The sequence below is a fragment of the Alligator mississippiensis genome, chromosome 6 (assembly GCF_030867095.1).
Source record: "Alligator mississippiensis isolate rAllMis1 chromosome 6, rAllMis1, whole genome shotgun sequence".
Classification (NCBI taxonomy): Eukaryota; Metazoa; Chordata; order Crocodylia; family Alligatoridae; genus Alligator; species Alligator mississippiensis.
The window spans coordinates 5,834,396-5,859,908 of record NC_081829.1 but is presented as its reverse complement, the minus strand read 5'-3'; the positions used below and the strand labels follow the sequence as shown (position 1 = coordinate 5,859,908).

Below are 25,513 nucleotides of genomic sequence, written 5' to 3'. Positions count from 1 at the left end.
GTTCAAGTGCTGTTATGCACCGAAGAGAGGCTGTCAAATCAGATCGGTGCTTTCTTTTTAGTTAGCTCCCAACTCTGAGGGGAGGAGTTGGCTACGGGGCAGCAAGCTCAGGGAAGCAAATGGCAAAGAAAAATCTGGGTGATTCAGACTCCCGTTGGAAACAAGGCCTAGATGATCTACTTGGGGCTGGTCCTGCTTTGAGCAAGGGGATGGGCTACATGTGACCTCCTGAGGTCCCTTCCCACCCTCATTTTCTATGATGCTATGAATCAGCCTTTACTGGTTTCACTGAAAAATCGAATGCAAAGAAGATAATAATGCTGGAAAGGCAAACGTACGTAACACACAATTTGCACGCCCTTCGGCTGATGAACCAAAGTCTCCTCTTCCTCCTTGGACAGAAAGAGAAGAGACAGGTTACCCACTCGTATTTGAACCCAATCGAGTCCGTTGCTAGCTGTGCCGTGCAAGATGCCTCTCTGATATCGGATCCTTAACAAATCGGTCGCAAAACACGAGACACAGCATCACAGGGCCCAGCTCCAAGGGGGGCAGGTCAGAGCTGCGAGTGGCAAGTGATATTTTAGATCGGTGGGAGCCAACCTTTATGGCACGTGTGCCAAAACTAGCCCCGCACCCACCCTGAGGGCCACTCCAATCCCCTTCCCGATCAGCCATGTGCCATACGCCAGAGCCTGCCCGTGCCATTAGTGACATGTGCCACAGGTGTTTCAGGTGATAGGCGAAGCAGCCCCAAGCAGGTTTACTCCCATGTGTCTTGCAGCCTCGGAAAGAATCATTTTCCATGCACACCAGCAAAATGCAGCTTGTTTCATCGAGACTGCAAACAGGTTTTCTTCAAAGGAGACAGAGCTCTCTCATGTTTCAATAATGCGGAGCATACTGGTGCTTACAGATGAAGGATGATCCAAAGAGCTATAGATTCTGCAGTTGTGAGACTTGTACACTCAACTCCGTCTAGCTCCAGGTAAGCACGTCTGCCTTTCATCTACACTGGTATGCCCTGGACCTCGTCTTTTCTGTTAACCCCAGAACAAGTCCCAGCACGACCGAGAGTCATAAATATGCCCTTTGCTTCTAACTTCTTAACCTTGCCAAACCCAAATGTATTCCTGCCCCCTGAAACAGCTCCATTTATATTAGTGCTTGCATATCTATGCCTGCACGTTGGCATCGCCTAGCAGTTGCTATAGTGATGGGTTGTTTTGGGGAGGCGAGATTGCTTACCGGGTTTTCTACTAAGAAAAAACTGGGATGAAATCTCTTTTGTCTCCCAGGTGAGGCAAAATGCCGTGGATCTGCCTCTGATCCTGCTGCAGCTAACGCCACGTTTGCAGATTAGCCAGGTGTGGGTTTATAAGCCGGGTTTTCTGCCTCTGTTTGCAGAAGCATCATTTATGCCATGAGTTGGGGCTGCCTTTGAATTTCCATGAACCACCTACCCTAGGGCTCAGCTGAGGATCGACTACAAACATCCGTAACCTGGAACAAGCGTTTGGGAAGAGGCGAGACCAGCCTTAACAAATGTGCTAAGTGTCTCTACTTAACTGAGAGTCATTTAACTCAGGAAAATGCAGACAAGACCTCTCGTCGGAGCCTAAGTCCCTCCCGGTAAAGAGCTCAACGCATACGGCCACGGATATGGAAGGGTTTCAGACCCTCTCAAGATGTTCACAACTTGTACAACCAGGCCCTCGGGCTAAACAGGAGAAACACAAAGCAGCAGGTTTTATGAGTCACTACCAGGAATGTGAGAAAACTGGGTAGAAAATGGCTAAACATAGCATGGACTCTTTTTCTGTTTTTAATTTTCATTGATTGCATAGGTTTTATAGACATGAGGGCTGGAAGGGACCCCGTCAGATCATCGGGTCCAGCCCCCTTGCCCAAGGGGCAGGAAGTCAGCTGGGGTTAAAGTATCCCAGCAAGATAAGCGTGCAAATGTTTCTTGAAGCAAGATAAGCATCCAAATGTTTCTTGTTTGTGCGTGTTGTCGGCAGGGACTTCTCGATACCTAGGACCAAATTCTCCTTTTCAACGCATTATTCATCAAATTAATTCTACATTGTATATATTACAGAATGAAATACTTTTCTATTCTACTGCCTAAAAAGATGATGTAGCACATGTGAAGCACAGCAGACCTGCAAATCCATCACCAGTGTCACACTGGTAGGGGAACAAAGCATATGCCGAAGGTACAATCATGCAGGAGAATGCAGGAAAACAGGTCAAAACAAATCAATTCTGGAATCAGTCTTCCACTCTTCTGAGACTGAAGTTTTCAAAGGGAGCGTGATGCAAGTTAAACTATGCACAGTAGCTTGGTAACAGCAATCAAACAAAAGAGCCATCTGTCCGTAGACTAGAGCCGAAGGAAACGTGTTACAACCGCTACAGAGGAGGAACAATTTGGAAAAAACCAGGAAGAAATCCAAGAAGGAAAATCCTCATCTTGTTCCAGCGGAGAAAAGACCCAATGTGGAGAATAGGCAAGGAAAGAGTCTCTCCAGAAAAAGGGAGAATTAAATAAAAACCCATTTCCTCCCAAAGAGCGCTGCTTGCCATACCTACAGAAATCACCCCAACCACCGTCTGGGGCGGACCAGGACAGCCATTTAGCAAAGCACAGCACAAGTGTCTAGGCCAGTGATTCTCAACCAGGGGACCTTGATATCCTTTCAAGGGTGCCACAGGGTGCTAAGCAATGTTAGCATTCATAGATTCATAGATTGTAGCGTCAGAAGGGACTACAATGGATCATCGTGCCCGACCCCCTGCCCCTGGCAGGAAAGACGACCAAGGTCAGATGACCCCAGCCGGGTGACTATCAAGCCACCTGGCTGGGGTCATCTGACCTCAGTCCTCTTTCCTGCCAGGGGCAGGGGGTCGGACACGATGATCCATTGTGGTCCCTTCCGACCACACGCCTAACAGCATTGTTAGGCACGCTTCCAAAATTCACAAACTAAAACCAAAGATTTCAGATAAGAATTCAAAGTGTTAAAAACATCCTGACCTGCTCTGGTCTTTGAGTGTTGTTGCAACAGGAGAATTGCTCTGTTAGTTTTCGGTAGGCATAAACGGAGTGAAAGCAAGAGATGGCGTTTTCCAAGGGGTGTTTTGGATCTAGCAAAGGGTGCCTTGAGTCTAAAAAGGTTGAGAACCACTGGTCTAGGATAAGGGGGAAAAGACAGCCAAATGAAACTGCAGGGGAAATTTTAAGAAGGTAAAATATAGCTATTCTAATGAGAACATGGTGAGAACACCAGGACTAAGAAACCTATTCTTTTTCTTTAAACCCGGAATACACAAGCAGCTGGAACACTTTTTTTTGCATCTCAGATGAGATATCCAGGTTGTAGCCATATTGCAGAAGCAAAAGGAATCAGAACTCATGGTGGAGGTGATGTCTTTTATTAGATCAACTCGATTTTTGCACCAAAAAAACTTTCATTTTTTGCAAAAATCGAGTTGGTCTAATAAAAGATCTCACCTCTACCACGAGTTCTGATTCCTTCAGACGAGATACAGCATTTCCATCAGCACAACACCTCGTGGCACTAAGCTGGGGTATGGACTCATGGACCGAAGTGCCACAGACTGAATCACAAACACCGTTTCTCTAAATGTGGAGGCATATTTTTAAAACATCCTGGCTCCAGCTGAGCGACTGCTTTTAAACTGACAAACTTAAATTACAACGTTTCAAAGTGGCCGCTTAGAGTAATCACTTTGGTGAAAGATGCCCATCTCATCTTTCTGCATCGCTGGTACTGTGTGCTGGAGAAAAAATTTCCGCTGAAGCCTGTAAGCTAGTTATGACCCCTGGTGATCTACAGCGTGGTCACGCTTCATCTTTGTCACACTCGGTCTGAGCGTGCAACGCTCTACCTGCAACTGAGTGAGCCACTGCTCTGGTCAAGATACAAGATTGCAGGGGATGGGAGGATGGCTACGATATGTCTTCACTACTCTTCCCTGGGTGATGCCTGTCCCCACACTGTGGCTTAGGGTATGGCAGTGCAAAACTCATGGGATATGACCCCAGAAGCTCTAGGGACATATACAGATGAATCATGAGTTCAACCCCAGGAAGATGCAATAACCCAGGCCAAGCTAACCCAAGTTCTTAGCTCCAGATGCCAACTGCAGTAAAGCCAAGGCAGCCTAAGCTCATAAGCTGCTCTATTTTCTGTATGTTCCCCATGACCATTACCTGGGACAATATTATTTATAAACCTACCCCTTCACGCCTCGTTTCTTGGGCAGGATCAGGATCCATTTTCTTTCCTACACTGCTAATTTCTTCATCTTTGTCCTGTTTGGGGGAAAAAAGAGCTGCTCTGCTTCTTATCTCACGGTACCTGTTGCTTTGCATGCCAGAGGGAGAACAACGCTTGGCCTTGTTTCTCCAAGACACAGACACCTCCGTGCTTTGTGATAGCAGAGCAACCTCAGCAGGACCGAAACACTCCCTTCTAGAGTCCTGTTGCACTGACTTGCGCTCAGCATCGACACACACAGCCTCCAACTCCTCTGCAATCTTGCTCAGAAACCAAGAACCATCATCACTTTCCCGGCTGGGTTTGAAGTTTCTTTGGTTGCAGGATTTCTGCTCTTCTGCATTCGGCTGCTCGTGGAAGACTTCAACTTCCTCCGATGAATTCTGCGCTGGGCCTTCCACTGGGGCAAGATGGTTCTCCATCGTGCGAGAAAGCTCACGCTTCACAGGAGTTTCGTACTTTGCCGCGCTAGATGAGGAAATGCAAATGGGTTCCCGGTCTGCGATATTTCTGTCTTCTTCACTACGAGCAGAGAGGAGACAACATGCTTTGCACGGCTTTTTGTCACCAAGCATGCGCTGAGTCTTGTTGACTGATAGATCTACAGAAGTCTCTTCCATCGGCTTTCTTCTAAGACCCTTAACAGTATTCTCAGGTGCCAGAACAATTCTGCTGGACTGGCTAATACGACTGGTCTGGTTTCCTCCTGAACATCTGGAATCACATCCCTTTCTATTAGAATCCACTGTTAGGGAGCTATCAGATATGTTATCTTTCCCTAATTCCCTATCTGTTTTGTTCCAGTGTTTTATAAGCGTTTCAATGGGAACTACCTTTCTGGGTTTTTCCTGCTCTTTCTCAGGGGTCATGCTGGAGAGAGGGGAAGGATCCGGCTGTACTCCCCACACCTCCGGTATACGTAACGCATCCACTGAGGAACTCTTCTGCCTGTCTTCCAGAAGAGACAGCTTAGCGAAAATGCCCTGCTCACACATACCTGAATAATCTGGAGAGCCCATTTCCACTAGTGATCCATTTTCTTGGGTTTCTTCAATAGCACAGTGAATCTCCGTATCAATACCATTCGATCCTGTAGAAGTGACTCCTTTCTCTGACCTACTGATCTCCATGATCTTCGCGTTGTTTGAATTCTTATTTTGCACCCCTGTCTTAATGTTGGGGACTTTATTTTGTTTCTTAGTGTTGCTTTCTTCTAAACCCCCACGCAAAGTGATTTGTAACGCGTCAGAGAAAACAGTCTCTCTCTCCTTTTGGGTGTTCAATGACAGTCTCTCGCCACTTGAGCTCATTAACGAATATCCATTTTCTTTTAACTCGTCCCTGAGATCTTTCAAGACTACGTAACTTGGCTTCATAAGGCTTATCTTGTTCCTGCCACACATTCTCTTAGGACTTCCCAAAGGCCCGCAAGCTGTAATGATCTCTTCCTTAAAATCTGTATCTTCTCCTTTTATTTCTCTGACATCAGAGTTTCTGCTGCAAGTGAAACCCTCTCCGGCCATCTCGCCTTCCCTCTCCAATGGCACTTTGTTCTGTCTGACCCCGTTCAAAGAAACTGCTGAGTGTTCATCACTCCCATCCTCATTTGAAACAGGAGTTTCTCCCACTCTCTCGCCTGCAACCGGGTCGTTGCCAGCTGTGGTGTGAATGCTGTGATGGGAAACAAAAGAATAATGTTTTCTTTCTGCTTGGACAATTCAGAAACACTTGTGCTACAACCAAAGTTAATTAAAGAGATGCTGGCTCCCCCTCGTCAACACTATTTGTGAAGAATTAAGGTGGTCCAAGTTACTAAAGGGTTCACAAGACTCCTCATCGAATGTTAATGGGACTGAAAATAGTCCATGCCTTGCAAGGTCTGAGCCTAAGAATTTAGGTACCCAGGTCAATTCTGCAGACCTGGCTACCGTACTTCTCAACTGTCCCACATCGTTCCTTATTTTAAGACCAAACTCACCACTGTCCCACGAAGATTTTATGACATCACACTTTTATGACTGCCAATTACACCAATGGTGCATAACGGAAGTTATCTGTACTAAAACAATTACTCTCAAATAGTTTAAAATTGCTATTATTTCAGGTTGGGTTTCTGTTCCACCTTGAGACCTATATTTAAACCTCAGCTGATCAAGAAGCATCACTTGCTGGCTGAGGCACTCACACTGGTGCCAGGAACGATCTGTGACACCACCACTGCCTCAAGACGAACCGTACAGGGCCAGCTGAAGCACACTCAAAGATGTAACACGTTTCGGTGGTGCTGAGATCATGGCAACGCACCCAGCACCTGCAGACTGCCTGATGTTCCCACAAACCTGGGCTGCATCATGCACCTTTGTTGCTACTGTATTTAAAGAGCCACATGCTTCTTGAATACGCGTGCACGCAGCTCCCAGATATAAACGGAAGCTGAACGGAGATGGCATATGGCCCTTAACGATTACTGAGTACTACAAAATTGTAGTCAGCAATGAGGATGAATAATTCAGGTGACTAAATAAGCTGGATGCATAACTACTGTCATTATTTATGAATTATTCATGCTTATTTTTATTTGCTATCCTTAATTTTTAATTGTTTAAGAATGAAACAGTAAACTAAGCCTTAGTTGCCTCAGCTGGGAATTGTGGAAACATAAAGGCTGGCCTGCTCTAGTCCAGTTTGAGGACCTCCTCCTCCACAGAAGTGCTCTCTCTCAAGGATTCATCAGACCAAGGGGTCTCAGGGCCCTCTGCCCGCCCTTCCCCATTCAGGTGCACGAGACCCAGAGACAACAGTGATTCGATCAAGTTTTATGTCATGGTCGGGGCATCGTGACAACTTACACAATTACAGAATTAAGGCCAGAATCTATTCTACCTATTGGACATAGAAGTGGATTTAGGTGCCTAAGTGTGAATCCATTTCACCCTGTTCAAGTCCCTGAAAACGCACCTATTTTCCAACTCTATTTTTGTAAAACAGTCATCCTTACGACTGAGTCACAAAAAAGCAGCGAGGAGGAGGAGGCCTCATGAAAAACAACTGATAGCTATAAATACTAGGGCAGGCAGACAAGATGCCATGGACCCAAATCAGGCTGCCTCCCTCTCTGTGTCCCCAGAGAGCAACAACTATGGCTTCATACCAACCAGCCCCAATCATGTGATATATGGGAGTCTCAAAACAGGCAGAAATAAGGTTAAATTCACACTCTTCACAGGACTTATGGTGAGAATCCCTTCCCCAAATGTGGGGCTGGGTGTCACAAGCATTCCTGCATCCAAAATCTGCAAAGAAATGTGGTTGCACTGTGACAGCCCTCAGTCTGCAAGACAGAGAAATGGGGTCTGACAAATACTGGAAGGATGCAACTCAGGAGCTTTTCACTGAAGCAAATGGCTTCAGAAACTGGTACGTCTGCATGTTCTGCCCTTCAGATAGAGTTGGGAGGGTTTGGAAAATGGAAGGGAGGTCTAGTTATGGAAGAGATCAATGAGGGGAGAGGGTGACGAGGTTAAGACTGTCCAGGGGGTTGTAAGAGTACGGCAGGTGGGTAGTGGTCTCCTTGGGTGGGTAAGGGAGTTTTGGCAATGGTCTTGCCTTAGTCTGCTAATGAACTCTTTATTTTCCTTTACGTTCTCAAGAGCTAGAGAGGAAAAAGGGCAAAAAAAAATTCGACTGAAACCTGCAAAGCTCTTCCTCCTCCTTTCCTGGATCAGGGCCGTTGGGTGACCTGGATGTTCCCTGCTCCCAGAAGACGGAAACAGGTCCTGCAAACTCTACTGGGCTTAGCAGTGCTTTCACTGCGGTTCCTTCCCGGTTAAGACACGCTTCTGTTCTGACACCTCCCAAACCGGGCAACCTTGTTTCCTGCAACGTCGCTGCTTCTTCAGGACCTCGGACTTCCACATTTTCTACATTGCACAACTTCTCTTTTTTCCCCAAGGCCTCAAGATGTGGGATTTCTGGAGCGCTCTGGCGCTCTCTGCTATTATTTTCATCTAAAGCTTGATCAAGATGCGGCGAGTTCACGAAGCGGGTTTCACTTGGGACAGCTCTGCGTCCCTTATTGTCATCACCGGTAACGCCACTTATTTTAGGGCTTTCAAAAGCCCCCCCAGCAACAGTAGCCTTTTCCTTAAGCGCTTCTTCTGACGGCAGCGCTTTGTCACAGTTTCCAGGGCCAAGTGAAGACCCTTCAATGTTTGATGGCCCCTTTTCACCGTCCACTTCTGGAGCAAGCTTTGAGCATTCGCCTTGTGACTCTTTATCCGCAAGGCAGGCAGCGACAATGTCTTCCATCCCCTCTGGCGCTCCCCCTGCCTGATCTTTCCAAGCTGTGATATGAAAGCTCTGATTTTCCATTAGGATAAATGGACCGCCCGAGGTTCTCGCTCTCTTCAGGCCTCGATTACATCTGGTTTTGCCTCATTCCTCTTGTAACTGGCACAAAGATGTTGTTCAGAAGTCCTGGAGCCGGGGCTGCGTTCCCCACATCACATACAAACAGACCTGCTGGAAAACAAACACAGCATCCACGTAGCTTAGTAACAAAGCCATTATTCTCCGCAAGCCGCATCATTTGAAGGGAAATGCTGGATTCAAAGATAACAGCTGCCTCTACCTGAACCTCTGGAGTTCTCGCTCTCTGCTCCTTTCCCAGGCTCCGCCAGCCTGGCATCTGCTGCCACGTCTGCTCCTTCCTCCAACACTGGCCCTTGCACTTGGCATTTCCAGGCCAATTCTGTGCACGGCATGAGCCGACTCGCCCCGGGTCAAACCCTCTTCAGAGCCCCCTCGCTTCATGGCAGCCGCTTTCTACTGGAGGCTTCCCCTTGGAGGGGGGCATGCCCGCCACCTCTCTGCTCCTGCCCTAATTCTTTCTGCCCAAGATGCCCAGAGGTCAACATATTTATCCGAAAGCACCGTGCACTTGTTCAAGGTTTTGCACAGCCGTGAGCTGTTACACCCACACCTGCTCTGGTAATCTGTGCCATCGTACACACGCCTATACATGCTCGTCTGATTTTATTCACCCACGCGTGCCCCTGAAACCCCCACGTGCCCGTGCACGTGCTGTGCAAGCAAAGGCAGGCTCTGTGCACCATCACGCACACCCCATGGGAATAAAACACAGCCTGACTGTAGCACCAGTCACACTGTGCGGCCTGGCATGGAGAGGGCCTCACCCTCCTGCACGAGGCAGGTGCAGGCAAGCACACCCTGCTCCGCATCTGAAGGGGGGAAGGAGAGGGGGCACCACCACCCTCTGCACCTCGGGGTGGGGTGGGGACCCCCACCACCCTCTGCACCTGGGGAGGCATGGGGACCCCAGCATCCTCTGCACTGGGGGGAATGGGGATACCATCCTCTGCACTGGGGGGGAACACAGACCCCCCAGCATCCTCTGCACTGGGGGGAATGGGGACCCCCAACATACTCAGCATGGGGGGGCAATGGGGACCCCACCATCCTCTGCACTGGGGGGAATGGGGACCCCCAACATACTCAGCATGGGGGGGGAATGGGGGCCCCACCATCCTCTGAACTGGGGGGGAATGCAGACCCCCCCAGCACCCTCTGCACTGGGGGGAATGGGGACCTCCAACATACTCAGCATGGGGGGGCAATGGGGACCCCACCATCCTCTGCACTGGGGGGAATGGGGACCCCCAACATACTCAGCATGGGGGGGGAATGGGGGCCCCACCATCCTCTGCACTGGGGGGAATGGGGACCCCCAACATACTCAGCATGGGGGGGGAATGGGGGCCCCACCATCCTCTGCACTGGGGGGAATGCAGACCCCCCCCAGCATCCTCTGCACTGGGGGGAATGGGGACCCACCATCCTCTGCACTGGGGGGCACTGGGAACCCACCATGCTCTGCACCCCAGGGGGAAGGAGACCCCACTCTCTTCTGCACCCGGCGGGAGGGGACGCCACCACCCTCCACACGGGGCTCCGAACGAGGACCCCCCGCACGGGTGGAGGCCGCTCTCTGCCCGCACGTGGGGACGCTACCAATCTCAGCACTCTGCGGGGGGAGGGGGAGTGGGGACCGCACCATCTCCGCCCGGGGGGAGGGGGGAGCCCTGCCCTGTCCCTCCGCGCTCACCTCGCAGTCCCGCACCACGTGACAAGGGCGAGGCGCGCCGTCACGTGACCCGGAACGAAGCCGCACGTGGCCGCGGGGGGAAGGCGCGAGGCGGCGCAGCACGTGGCGCAGGACGAAGGGGCGGGGCCGGCGCACGTGGCTCTGAGGCAGCTTCGGAAGTGGATTGAGCTAAGCGCTGCTGCGTTACTGTTACTGCGTAGTAAGGGAGGGAGTCCATTAGTAAGTGCACCCCCTAGTCGTGCCATCTCGTCTTGTGGCATCGCTGGCCAGCAAAGCATCCCTGCTCCCCTGCCCTTGTGAACGTGCCCTCATGAGGACGAAGAGGAGCCCCACTTAGCAGACATTAGTCACCGGGCTCATTTTAAACCCTGGAAGGCTCTTGAGATCTCCTGGCAACGAAAGCTGAATAAGAGCCTGGAAATAGAAGAGGGGAGAGCGTAATCTGGATCTGTCACGGGTGAGAGACGAGCACATCCAGCAGGCTGAGTGTCTGACGCTCCCAACCTAGATTAGGAGACATTGTTGGCTATTCTGAGAACCAGCCCTGCTACACGGGTCGGAACGGATAGTTTATTGGCACTTAGTTTCCTTATCTGCTCCCACACGGGTATGACATACGTCCCTGCCCACCGCTATCCCACCTGCCGCGTGTTGTAGGAGGGAGAACGAAAGAGAGAGACAGACGGTGTCGCTGCAACAAGGCACTTGGAGAGCTGGGTTGCACTCGCAGGTGAAACGACTTGCACGCGGGTGTGCCTGGGGAGCTCGGACGCCCGCTGTCGAACACGCGGAGGAGGAACAGAGACGCTACATCGAAGCCTGGAACTTGCCGCAGATTTCTTGGCTTGAGCCAGTCATTTTATCTCGCTATGTCTCAGTCCCCGAGCTGCCAAATGGGGATATCGGTCCTTCTCGGCCTCACAGAGATGAGAGAGGATTAATCATTCATCCTCACAAAGCACCCTAAATGAAAGCTGCTGTAGAAAACGCAAAAATAGGATTGCTGTGTGAAAGAAAACAGCTTACTGGATGCCCAGAGGCGTAAGACGATTGCTACGCTAGGCCGTATTTGTAACTGAACCTGGAGCGTCAGAGGTGCGTGGAGTTTTAGACAGACAAGGTTCCTTGGGTGAATTTGATATCTTTTATTAGACCAACCCAAACAGTTGGAGAATGGTTATTAAGCAAGCTTTCGGGTTCAAAAACCCTTCGTCAGGCCAAGAAAGCTGCAGCAGTTGGTGTGTGCTCTTCCTGGATGAAGTTTTATACATCATTTTTTAGAACAACCCCCCCCCAAAAATCCATGCCTACAACCTTAATAAGGGTTTGCCCTGAAATCTTTGATGAAATCTAGAAATTGCTTCTTACCCAAATTCAATTAGGGAAGGTCACCCCAAAGACATGTAAAAGTCCTTCTTTGTGTCACACCCGCTGCAAAATAGATTTTCAATAGGAATAACTCGGGTTTTAGAATAATTTTCCTTTCTCTGCTATAGCGGTATCGTTGGATGCCTGGCAAAGCAAGAGCCATTTTCTCTCTGCCCTTAGCACTGGTCTGTGTCCTCATTTGTTTTCTGCTTCAGCTACACCACAAATGCGAGGGAGACTTGTTTTTCAGACAGGCTCTGTGACCTGTGGAGATACTGTGCTGTTATGGAAATGGCATAAGTGCCTAGATTGACAGATGGGATGAAGTTGAAAACAGCTCTGAACAACTGAGTGTACCTGCCTAGCCACATTCAGAAAAAAAATCAATTCATTTTGCAAGTCTGCAAATACATTTCTTCCAGTTCTTCTGGAAGGTCTTGACTAAGTACAGATTCCCAGCTGTTCCAGCTCTTCTGCTTAATCGATCAGCTATTGGTATTCTGGAAGAAGAGGAAAGGTGGTTATCAATTAGGAAGCCATTGCTGGCTGCATTAGACCTTGCACGCTTTGCAGTCTGGAGGGCTGGACTGACTCAGAAGGCAAATCACCTCCTGTATGATTGCATTTTCAATATGGGACTGGCACATGGAGAGGTTACTGTCATTGTGTTGGCAAATATTGCTAGCTGGATGGATGCGGGCATCAGCTCTGCTCATGAGAAAGCAGGCACACAAGAGCTTCCATACACACGTCTGACCCAACAGACCGACGCCAGGGCACAGAGAAGGCATGGCATTTTTGTGCCTTGTCTCTTCTGTCGAGCCTGTGTCAGGTGTGAGCAGCATGGGCTGACATGCCCTGTTCAGCCAGCACCGTAAGCGCACGCTGCACATTGCAGAAAGCAAATCCCTGCCCCAAGGAGCTTCCAAATCACTCGTGGGGTATGCATGATGCGGAGGTAGCATGAGTGAGGAGAGCTCAGTGGAGGAAGGCTTTTAGCATCCTGCATGTATCTCCACTGGGATATGGTGAGGACTTGTGAACAGCTGTTGGAGGGACTGTTCCCCAGAGGACCCATCACTGTTTTAACCTGAACCCAGTCCTTGCTAGGGACAGGACTTTGTGAAGCTGGTCTGTAGCTTTTAGATACATGCAGCGCAAACAGGATCAGAAGCAGTCACCTGTTCTACTCCGTGCTTGATGCAACAGGAGTTCCCTGTAACCCGGGACTGTACAGGGTCCATGGAAGGAGAAGACAAGAGGAGTGATTTGAAAGGAGAGTTGAGAGAAGAGCAGGACCAACAGGGGAATAGGAGCAAAGAGGGCAGAGATGGATTTTCATAGATTTCATAGACATTAGGGCTGGAAGGGACCTCGGAAGATCATCGAGTCCAGCCCCCTGCCCAAAGGGCAGGAAGTCAGCTGGGGTCATAGGATCCCAGCAAGATTAGCATCCAGTTTCATCTTGAAGGTGTTCAATGTGGGCGCTTGAACCACCTCCGGTGGCAGGCTGTTCCAGACCTTGGGGGCTCGGACAGTAAAGAAATTCTTCCCTATGTCCAGCCTGAAACAGTCTTGTAGTAGTTTATGACCATCCGACCTAGTCGTCATCCCTTGGGGCGCTCTGGTGAACAAACATTCCCCCAGATACTGGTGTTCACCCCTGATAAACTTGTAGGTGGCCATCAGATCACCCCTGAGCCTGCGCTTTTCCAGGCTGAAGAGCCCCAGGGCTCTCAGCCTGTCATCCTAGGGTCTGCTTCCCTGACCTCTGATCATGCGCGTGGCTCTTCTCTGGACTCTCTCAAGCTTCTCCACATCCTTTTTGAATTGTGGAGCCCAAAACTGGACGCAGTACTCCAGCTGCGGCCTCACTAACGCCGAGTACAAGGGGAGAATGACGTCCCGGGATTTGCTTGAGAAGCATCTATGGATGCACGCCAGAGTTTTGGTTGCTTTACTAGATATCAGAGCACAGAGATGGCTTCTTCAAGGGTAGGAGTTTACATGCTTGCAAATATATCCAGCCTCTGGGGCTACAAGGGAAGGAGTAATTCTCATGTCCCCATGAAGTGCTGGGAATGACAGCAAGGAGGTGGCTGCTGACTGCCCATCACAGCTCAGTCACTAATGCTATTGCCGTTGTGCGAGCTGCGGTTTGCAGAGTGCATGTAACAATGGCAAGGCCTTGCAGGGACAGGAGCTGGCAAAAGAACTAGCAGCAACTTCGGCACAGCCTGATCTTCTGCCACTGCTCTGAACTGATCCCCACGCTGCATGTCAGCTTTCGCATCTAGGTCCAAATGAAACTTAGAAGACACCACAGGCAAAGGATGTAGCGATCAAGGCATAACAAACACCTGGCAAGTCATGTTGGGATCCAGCCAGGTTCCTCTGCCTGGTACCTTAACGCGATTACATGCAGAGGAAGGTTAAAAAAAACCCCAACACAACAACTCACTATGCACTTGGGCTGCTCTGAGAGCTATTTGTGAATCAATGTGTGTCTGCGGCTAAAAGAGCTGAGGCAGGGGGAGGAAGGGGAAAGAGTGGTGTGATGGATGGGGTCAGGGCTGAAATCAGTTTGAGCAGTTTCTGGCGCATTGATCCACCAAGTCAAAGAGCTGCCACACGGGGTAAAGAAAAAGAGGAAAAAAAGTGAAAAAACAACCTGCTGTTTACTGTATGGCTAAGAGGCATTTCCTCCTCACTGCGGGAACCGCTTTCCATAATCAATTCACTGCTGGGCAGCTGAGGATTTTTCTCCTCTTCAGAACAAGAAGTGATTTTAATTTGTCTGATAGCCAAAAGGGGCATGTAGTCCCCCGGGGGACCTGATGGTATTATTATCCCACAGAGGTCAGGGTGCTCGAGGCTGCCAGTCACCCATCACCCGGGGGGAGACGTTTGCATTCAGGGCTGGTTGGATTCAGCCCCAAGAGTCTGGAGCCCGAACAAATCCATCAGGGAGTACCGCTGCCAGAAGGGGAGGCTGGATCAGCTCCGGGACCTGCTGAGCCCGTGCAAAACTTTTGGATCAAGCATCAGCAGGGCATTCCCGTGAAGAGGCAGTACATCTCTCCTGAAAGCTGTTTGCATCCGTGATGGGATTCTCCTTTTCATTCCCTGCCGGCAAAATAGAGGCCATGGCTAATGGCTACATACATCTTTCTGGAGGCTGTTTCTCTGTTCGAGCCCTGCAACTGTGCAAGCCCTTGACCTTGAGCTGCGGTGGCAGTGGCTGCTCCCAGGCAGATAGGGATCGTGCACACTTCTCCAGGTTCGCTCCCCAGGTTTCTTTTTCTCCTGGCAGTTTTATCCTCTAGCTAAGGAAGGACCAGCCAATTTACTGCAGGCCACACTTGAATCCTGGTGGAGTATGTTGATTTGATCCAACCCGTGTGCTGTTGTTCAGCTCCTGCCCTATCTCATCGCTGTCAAGCAGGTGGGATAACGGGAGGAGATACAATACAGGCTCATGCAAGTAAGAGCTGGGGGGCAGAACGGGTGGGAGAGGACTCCTCTTGCAGTGGGGCGATGATTATGTGCAATAACAGTTCAAAAGGAAAGGAGTCCTCCTCACCCCGCTCAACAGCTGTGCGCAGCAGAAGGAGCTTGGCCCTTTCTAGCAAAGCAGGGTGCAACTGAAAGTCTCTGATCAAGAGCAGGTCAGGATTTGAATGAGCCGCGAGTGCTGCATTGTGGAGTGAGGTACCATGGTAGAAGCATGATGCCGAGGCCTGGGATACTGGAGGGTGTTTGTGCCCAAAAGCTTGCAAATAACCTTTTTTCCAACTATTTAGTCGGTCTAATAAAAGAGATCGCATCTACCCAACAAACCTTGCCTGCCTGGGGTACTGGGGGAGTTTGCCCTAAGCCTGGTAGGATTTAAAGGTTCAGGATTCAGGGTCGTTCCAGAGTTTGGGGCATAAGGGACAGGCATAGACGGAGCTGCGCTCGCAGAGCTGTCTGCCTGGCTGCTCCGTTCAGAAGCCATTCCAAAAGCCTCTCGCTTTTGCAAGCACTAGCATTCATCTAAAACCGTTTCCAAGCAAAAGCAAGAGGTTTCTTAAGTCCGTTCCACCCGGCCCCTGGGAGCTCAGGCTTCATTCCAGTCGAAAAGCCTGAAATAAATGCACAGCCTGATCTCAGTTAGCAGCCAGCAGACAGGAGAGCCGTGTGATACATCGCCACGGCAGACATGAAGGATTCACCTGGGATGCCGCTATTACCTAGTAACCAGAAAACAGCCTTAGGTGATGCATGTCACAGGCCTGGATGGTGACAGCATGGCTGTGCAAGAGATGTCAATACCTGCATTGCTCCCCCCACCACCCCTGGCATCCTCATTAGTGCTCTCAAGCTGTAGCTTCATCCGCTGGAACGATCCTAAAGGGGCCATTTCTAACCATGGTGGTAGTCACGCACCTGGCAGTCATCCAGCGCTCCCCTGTTGCGTGTAAATTTACTGTCAGTGCAGAGGACAAAGACACAAATGTCAAATGCAAGGCATCCCATAATGGATTTAGCACAAGCCGGAGAGGAGTTAACTGAAATGCAGGACATTTGTCTTGCTTCAAATCATTATCCTTGCAGGAGGACCATCGTTAGCCAGAGAAAATATGTTTTAATGTGTGTCACCTTTCTCCTGACCCTTCTCCCATTTAAAATTTCTGGCCAGCAAGTCTGGCTTGTTAATCAAGATGCAAGGAATAGCTCCAGCAGGTTAGGACGGAGGCCGCGCGGCAATGAAAACAAGTCTTTGTCGGCAGCGCTGGGTTCCTGCCGTCTCGATTACATTTGCGGAGCCTGCGTCGCGCTGTTCTCCGCCCGGCTGTGGCGAGAGTTTCCTTTGTGCGTTATTGGCTGCTTCGACTGGGGCTGCTAGGACAGCTTCCTCGATGGCATTTTCCTGAATGGGAGCCTTTCTTCCCCACCCCAGTCCACTGGAATCTCCCTCTCCCCAGCCCACTTCCTGGCCGTCAGATCGGATCTGACTTTGGTTCCCAGTCGGCTTCATGCAGGGGAGCTGGCGTTATCATTGCTGCGCCAGCACTTGCAGCCACATTAGTCCCTGTCTCAGTTTGAACATAAGGGAGACGATGCCGTTGAAGCACGTGACTCCACTGGTGCTTACTACAGGTCCTGCTTGCTTTGCTGCCGAATTTTGCTGTATTCCTCTGTAGCAAAGGTTTCCCCGTCACCTTTTTTTTGTGATCGGCACCTTCAGTATTTGAAGTCTCCTACGTGAAGAATGCGTGCCATACACCGCGTGCCACTGCTGACCCACGGTGCTTTCAGAGGGCATCAACACCCCGTGTCACTGCTGATGGAGCGCAGTGAGGTTCAAGAGACCAACGGCCCCTTGTGTCTTGAGAGAAAGCCATTAAACAGGAATCCTGGCCTGCCCACAATCAGTTCCTGGGATCCCTTCAGACAAGATTTCTCCCTTGGTCTCTCCTGTCATTTTTAGGGTATTTGTAATGGTTTGGGTAATAGTCCTCATTGAAAGTGTCCCGCACAATGATGTCTCCCAGGACCCAGGGCTCCTCTGCTTCCACACTCGCCCGTCCCAGTTCAGTCTGTGCCAGGACTCCTGCAATGTAAGTTAAAGCCTATCTGTGGCCCGTCTCTCTGACATGATGATTGCACTTGGCAAGGGCAAGAGCTGTCCGAGCAAGAGGCACCGTGATGCCGCCGGCACGACACTGGAGTTGGCCTGTCCCCAGCTCTGCCACCGGGCTGCTGGGTGACTTTGGTCAAGCCAATCCCCTCTGTGCCTCAGTTTCCCCTTCCACCTGTTTTCTAGTTAGATCCATCACATCACCAGTTGGTGACAGGGGCTGCTTCTCGCTGTTTGTGCAGCACCGATCCCAGGCAGCACCCCCCGGCACGGCTGGAACACAAATAACTTAGAACAAGCGCCCCCAGTGAACCCTTGCTATCCAGCAAGCAAACGAACCAAGTGCTTTTGGAGTAACGCCATAAAAATTGAAACTAAACAGTAGTCGAGGAAGGTCACTCGCTCTGCACGCACGGCCGTGCCAGAGATAACACGTCTCCCACGGTGAGGGCTTTCTGCACCTTGCTGCAGTCGGGGGTTGATGCTGTGCTCTCCATCCTCCACGATCGCTCACGGGTCTTAGCAGTCCCTGCCTCTCTGTTTTCAGAAGGCAGGGGACCTTTGGCAGTGGTATGTTTTAGCTCCTGTCTCATTTGTGCTTTCTCCCAGCAGGGTGCTTGTCAGTCCAAGCACCGGCTAAAATAAAGGAGCCTTTTGTTGAAATGCAGCAGTTCTGCTCACTCCACCCCTTTGCAAATGGGCATTGGACAAAGCACTGGGGCTGGGAGACCTGACTGCTGCAGGCTCGCTGTGTGACCTGGAGTGAGTCACTTCTTGCTTCAGTGCCTTGCTCTCCCCAGCTCTTTAATGGGGATACAAGAGACAATGGCTTACCTGTTACTTTTTCTTGCTTTGCTCTTGTGTCCTAGTCCATGTGCTTGCATGGGGCACCAGCTCCAGCCCACAAAAGCCCGGGCCATATAAAGGGGCACACAGCCAGGGTGCTGAGGGCTGGTTCTTCTCCCCGCACTGTTGCAGGTAGAGTCATTGTGAAAAAGAAGCTGTTTCATAGTTTAGTTCAGGGGCGGGCAATTATTTTGGGCGGAGGGCCGCTTACTGAGTTTTGGCAAGCCATCGAGGGCTGCATGATAGGCAGCCAGGGGCAGATAAATATTAATTTTCTAAATTTTTTAGGGGCCCCCGCAGGCCGGATAGAATGGCCTGGCGGGCTGCATCTGGCCCCCGGGCCATATTTTGCCCACCCCTGGCTTAGTTCCTAGGGTCGGAAGCGATCTGAACAGATCATGTCCGACACCCTGCCCTGGGTAGGAACGAGTGCTGGGATCATAATACCCCTGCCAGATATCTATCCAACCTCCTCTTGAAGACCCCAAGGTAGGGGAGAGCAGCACCTCCCTTGGGAGCCCATTCCAGAGCCTGAAGTAATGCCTCCTGATATCCAGCCTGAACCTGCTCTCAATCAATTTGTGGCCGTTATTCCTTGTTATCCCAGGTGGTGCCCGGGGCAACAGAGCCTCACCCAATCTCCGCTCGTCCCCCCAGTGAGTTTATAGACGGCCACCAGATCCCCTCTTGGCCTTCTCTTGTGGAGGCTGAATAGATCAAGCAACCCTTATGGCTTCCTCCCCGGCTATTTCCACAGCAGGTGAGCATCATGAAGATTACAGCACCAACCCCAAGTGTGCAAACAGCTTGGGGATGCATGGAGGAGAGGGGCTTGATTGGCCCTGTTTTGTTACTGTGCGCCTGTTCACTCGGTGGGCACGTCTCCCCATTCATTAATGCGCCTTAGATACTGCACACTTCGTTTACTACTTCCTTAATAAAGCACTAAAGTTACTGTGCAGTAGCACTGGCGCACGGTTATTAAGTGACGCTTACTACGCATTAACCTAATAACACTGTGCAGCAGGCCATTAGTGTGGCTTTTGCCATGACGCGCTACGGCGCAGTGTTATTAGGCCAATGCACAGTAAGCGTCTCATAGACGCGCCCAGTGACTACAAAATAAAAAGCCAAGGTGATGGGACAACTCTCACTGGGGCTTTGGCAGGAGTTATCCAGAGCTCGGACCCTGCGTGGGGTTTGTGAAAGCAGCCCAAACCCATCACCACCAAGATCCCCAACAGGCAGGCTTAGACAGGAGCATTCCTGCCTGTAAGGACGCCATTTCTGCTAGCCACTTAAGACAGAGCCCATTAAGTCCAAGATTCGTGCTGCCATTCAACAAGGCTCTGCTGGGTGTAAAAGCAGCCGGAGACACTCAGATGCATTTATTTACTTCTTTGATTTACATGCCTGGAGGATTAGACTGAGAATGAGACCTTAATCGCTTTGGGCTAACGTGAGTTAAGACCCAGGGGCCAGAACTGAGTGGACATAGCTGCTGCTTGGCAGCTCTTTGGCTTCTTCCCACTCCCACCCCCTGGCTATCAAGATGGCTTTTAGGAAAGCCACTGAATACTTGTGCAGAACAGCAGCATTTTCTAAACAGCCTTCCCCTGCTGATGGTTTTCTCAAGGAGTTGTGGGGACAATTCTTCCATCACCTCCATCCCCCCAAAATTATGGGTGAAATTTCCAGGAAGTTTACTGTTTCTAAAAACAACTCTCACATCTCCAAGGCTCTTGCTGTCTTAAGAATTCTTGTTAAATGTCAGAAGAGGAATTTGTGATTTTCCAGCCAAAGTTCCCCACTTCAGGATCCGAGCAGCAGGCCTTAATTGCCAATTGCTTTAAGTGGAACATTAGCCCCACGTCCTTTCCATGATGCTCTGTCTCCCACCATATTTGGCTGTAACCGTCCTTGCTTGCTCCCAATGAAGGTCCATATTCTGCCCTAAGTGGCTTTACCCAGAGCCTCTTTTCCCCCCATTAGGGTCCAAGATTTCCAATGGGTGCAGCTCTGCCAGTGGAGGTTATAGGCTCAAAGGGGCTCCAGGGTATTTCAGCGACTATGTCTTGTAAGCCCACTCTGAAGCACCTTCTTTCCACCTTTGCATCACATAAGCAGCTGCTTCGAGCAATGCTTTTACTGCTTAGACTGAGCCAGGTCAGGACCACCATTGACTGGGTCAGACCATAGGTCCATCTCTCCCAGTCTCCTGTGTCACACCATGGCAGAGTGGATGCTGCAAGGGAGCATGAACTGGATATGACCAGGGTTTTTTCCACTGTTCCTCTCACATGCAGCCTCCAGCAGTAAAGTCGAGGAAGCTCCAATTCAGAGGCTGTGCCCCTAACTCCCATGCTTAATCGCTACTGATGCATCCTTCCTCCTGGAATCTGTCCAGTCCCTTTTTGAATATGGTTAAACTGTTAGCTTTCACAAGTCAGAGCCAAGGTTTTCTTACGTCATTTCTTTCTCTCTTGGCAATGTTTGAAATGTCAGGAGGAGAAAAAAAAAGTGTAGCTAGTGGTCAGAGTAGGAGAAAGGACCTGGGTCCACTACAACCCTTACCCTTGGACTTGCAGCATAGCATTAGCCAAGGCTCATTATTACTGCTGAATCATGGGGAGCACCTGCACCCACCGTGGCGCTGTTATGAGAACCGCTCTCGCCCCTGGGGAGCCCTCAAACACAAGGCAAAATACACGCGTGCAAAATATTACCAATTACATCGCTCGCAGGGCTGGAGCCAAAGTAGAAAGGGAGTAAATCCTTTTCTAGATAAAACAGCTTGACAGCTCAATTTTCACAGGCGAGTCGAGGGAACCCTTAATGCCATCAATTTTATGTACGTACACATTCGCAGTCAAGCCAGCTTAAAGGAATCCACCATGGAGGAGTCCTTTAATTGAACTCAGACTGGTGTGGCACGAAGCAACTTTGCATAGTTTTGAGGCACCAAATGTCTTCAGCTTCGATATTCAGCACCTTGCACCAACGGGTTCTTCAGGAATTATAATGAGAGAGAGATGCTCAGACCTGTGTAATTTAAGGTCTTAACACCTGATGCAGCAGAGCAAGCGGCTCTCAGGGGAGTGCACTACACTTACCCTGTTAGCTTCCTGTGCCCAATTATCTGACTGAAGCAGATGGTTAAAAATGTCAGAGCCGACTCAAAACAGAGGACTTGGGTTGGACTCAGGCAATTTATTGAGGTCAGCAGGGTAGTGAGGCAGGATGGAGACAAATCAAAAAGTTAAAAAAGCAAGCAATTGAGTGACTGGTTTGAGCTAATGGGATTTTTTTTCATTAGTACAATTTTCCATAGATAACCATAGCTGGGTTGAAATGGAAACGTTTCACAGAAACAAGTCAATTTAAACAACCCACAGTGCGAATGCATCCAAAGAAATAACTGTTTGCTTTTTTATTTTTGATGATCTGTGTTTTCTAGCCACACATCATATTAATTATATATTGGATATTAAATCAATGTTATTTTATATTGGAGGTGGGGATGTGCACTTGGATTATTGTTCAGCCTGAATGACATTTCCAATTATAAAACCTTGTTTTCTGGTGCTTATCATTTTGTCAAGGTAACCATTCTGGCTGATACACTGGCATGGGAAATATGCCTCGGGCTGAATTGCTTTGGAAAAAATCAAGCAAAATGTTTCATTTGTTTCTCAGAATGAGGCTAAGGGGAAAAGAATAGGCTTTGCCCACGTTCAAGTTGGAGACCGATTTCTTTTAAATGTTCTTCCTGGCACCTTGAGCTTTAGCACAGTGGTAATGTTGGTAGGAGAGATGCGGTTTTTGCCATTCCTATGAAAGCATGCCCAAATGAAGCCAAGGTATAAGCCTTTGAAAAATCCCCATTCCCATTATCTATGTTGACCCCCTTGCGTATGTGTTACAGTATGCTCATCGTATGGTTGACTACTGCTTTTCCCATGGGGTCCATCCTTACTCAATGCATAGCGTGGACCCGCTCTGGAGAAGCAGCAGGGCTTTATAATAAAGGAAGCTGTTGTTTGCTGGACTGGGCTCATTTGTTACAGAAACCTGAGGGTGCGTGATGAATGAGGGCAGGGATTGCAAGCACAAAAAAGAGGGTCTAATGGTTAAGAGCTGAATACTGCCCTGGATGACTGGACTCTATAGCTGTCCCAGCACAGCTCTTATTCACTGTCATTCGGTCTTCACAGGTTGCCACCAATGCATTTTTCAGCGTCCATCTCGATATCCCAGGGAATGACATGTAGAAATGGCGAGCATCGGCTACTACTTCAGTCAATGGGAACGGTGCTTTGAGTCTATAAAGTGCTACACCTAGCTAAGGACCCTGAAAAATCAAGTCAGTGGTGTCTCAAATTAGTCACCCAAAAGATGTAGAAACGTCTGACCTTAATTGCTCTGTGCTTCAGTTCCCCACCTGTGAAATGGAGAACATGTCACTCTCCCATAGCACAGGGTTCATGAGTAGCACTTGGATACTGTAATAAGTGGCATAATAAAGCCACAGGGAAATTAATAGTGATGTGCTCAGAGCAGGGTATGAATAGTAGGCAATCAACACCGCAGGAGCTTACACACCGAACAATGTGGATTAAAAAAAATATTGAATAGCTGTCTCTTAAGCGAGCAGTGTTGATTAGGAGTCCTTTGGCAGGGAAAGAAACAGAACGTGATTATAGATAAAGACTATCACAATGCAATATCTTTTAACATTTACAAACACTTTGTTTTTTGGGGAGGGTGGGGGGGTTATTTCAGGTCTGGGACACGTTAGACATTTTGTTTTAAAACAAAGGTTTCAGAATGAGTATGCCCAAAGTGTGGAAGTAGTTTTCTGACCAGCTCTGCAAGAGATTCCTGGATCTTACAGGCATTTAGGTAGCTCTTACCTTTACCGAAAATAGTGTTCAACTCTTGGTAGCCTCTGTGACCGCTATGGTTGAAGCATGGTGACCACCACATTAGAGATGGGATGGGGGAAAGGAAAAAAAGACATTCTTTACTAGAGAAAAGGTAGAGATGTGTTATTCTCACGGACTCGCAGGCAGTGCTCTGAACCAACAGAAAGTCGCATCCCAGTCTCATTCTCCTCCGAGACTAGAGGGAGTATTTCTAGACTGCAAGATGCACGAGCACTTTGGTCACTTGGGCAGCAGTACTTGTGTGGAAGGGAATTATGTCCATCCCACGCGATGAGACGGGTGGTACGAGTAGCGTTATGAAGCAAGGATGCTTCCAACAAAGACTCCAGGCTGAAAAGGTTTTGCAGGGGCAGGGTGTTGTTTTGTAAGCACAGATTATTGGACTTCGCTTTTCTTCATTTCACGTCAGTATTCCCCTCTGAGGCTATACCAGGAAAATTGGACATATAATTCATTCCCAAGGCAGATGTACTAGGAATAAATGACACTACAGTGTAGTCATCTGCAAGGCTTTTTATTGTCACGCCATCAAGTTAAACAGTACGAACTTGGGCTTGGGTGGTTTGTTGGTGAAGACAGAGCTCTCTGGTGACTGTAGTGTAATGAGCATTCATACACGACAAGAAAAATGATAAGTGTGGAGACCGACTTGGGCAATATTTATGGTGTACTATTCACTATAAACATTTTAATGTAGGTTGGCGCCACGTTGCTGTCCACTATAATAGTGGCATCAGCCCTGTTTGTAATGTAATCTAGATAAGAGGTTTGACAGGAATCCTGCCATCAACATTTTGCATCAAATTCTGCAATCGACTGATATAAGCTAGCTCTGCTGCAAAGTAAATGTTTTTGCACCTAGAAAACTCTTACAGGGATGAGTTTTGTGATTGGTGGCAGTTGCTAATAGTAAGTCTAAGTCAGATGTACTCTTTTGATTAGCTTTAGAAAGCTGGACACTCCCAAAATTGTGATCTGAGACCTCTATAGCTAATTTACATTTGCAACCCTACTAATTATAGACTGCCTCTCAAAATTTCAAGCTCACTGCTTTAAATGGTATAAATGCTAATGCAGTTAAATAATATCTCCAACTAAAAATACCAGTGGCTGCATTTTCAGAAATGGATGTGAAAAACATCAAGGAACAAGGGAAACACAGCTCTATCCAACTTGCAATTAAACCTGTAGCTCCCTGCAGATGAGCCTTTGGTTAATGAGGTAAACCAACCTGCCTTCATGGCAGGGTCCACGAAAAACAAGCAACAGGGTTGTGGGGTTGGGAGTTTTTTTATTATTATTAAAACTCATTATATACAAAGACATCCTCACAGGAGATGGCGCTTCACAGATACCGGTTCCTGTGTTATCATGGCCAGCGTGCTCTATTACCTGATTATCGCCAGTCAGCATTGGGGACTTCACTAAAGCACTAGTGAGAAAATCTGATGCAAATTAGAAATGTGATCCTAATTTGAGAGTCATGTATTGGCTTTGGCAGCTAAGCAAAGCTGACTACAAGTGATCTGTGAAGCTTAGCAAACAGCACCTTAGTTATACTTAAATAAATGATAGGTATTTGTTCAGTTGAACTCCACTACGACTGAAGCCAAACTGGCCACGTCTACACAAGACAGTTGCTGCGCAGTAGTGTCGCAGGGCACGAACCGCGACGCGATGCGACTGCCACCATAGTAACGAGCTACTGCAGAGTGAGTACGGCCAGGACGCCGTGCAGGGATGCTACAACGCAGTAACATCGATTACTGTGCAGTCATTTAGTACTTGGGTATGCAAGTACTAAATGACCGCGCGGTAACACCTGCGGTCAGCATCTTGCGCAGACGCGCCTACTGACTAGGATCCAAGGCTGCAAGAGTCCCCCGTTACTGCCTCCCTCCCTCCCACGTTTTAATTCACACACTGGCAGGGAGCACATGGTCTAGCTTTGTCATGGGGAAAAGAAAAAGTTCTCAACTGAGAACTGCTTTTTTTCTTTAAAAAAAAAAAAAAGAGAGAGAGAGAGAGAAAGAGAGCAGACACACACAGGTGATTTAATGGGAAGGAAACAGCTGGTATCTGATGCAATTCTTCCTCTTTGCTGGATGGAGGTTGATTTCCCAGCATTGCTGAGTCACTAGCAAATTCACACCATGCAGCGCAGAACCACGGTAATAAGACCGGCTACTATGTGGAACGCAGACAGCCTAGGCTGAGGAACCAGAGGAGCAGCGAGTACCGAACGGTGCTCAAATGTATATGTGAAATGCAACAAATTCACCGAGAACCAGAGAGAAGA

The 25,513-nt window shown here is 49.0% G+C and overlaps 1 protein-coding gene across 5 annotated transcripts in view; it reads right to left on the bottom strand.

The window, feature by feature from the left end:
- Positions 1–10,492, bottom strand: part of SPOCD1 (SPOC domain containing 1) — a 34,687-nt gene extending 24,195 nt beyond the window's left edge. For 2 of the 5 annotated variants that reach the window (XR_009462929.1, XM_059729581.1), the window contains exons 1-4: positions 10,432–10,492; positions 7,999–8,828; positions 4,268–5,978; positions 339–392 (exon numbers count right to left, since the gene is read on the bottom strand). Coding sequence is in view for 3 of the 5 variants with exons in the window: in XM_059729581.1 (XP_059585564.1) it covers positions 339–392; positions 4,268–5,978; positions 7,999–8,678 (2,445 nt within the window). In the remaining 2 variants the exon portion in view is untranslated. Of the gene's footprint in view, positions 1–338; positions 393–4,267; positions 5,979–7,998; positions 8,829–8,937; positions 9,913–10,431 lie in introns of those variants that run through there. The other 3 variants (XM_059729583.1, XM_014611154.3, XM_059729582.1) reach the window with 3 other exon arrangements.
- Between the last annotated feature and the right edge of the window lie 15,021 nt (positions 10,493–25,513).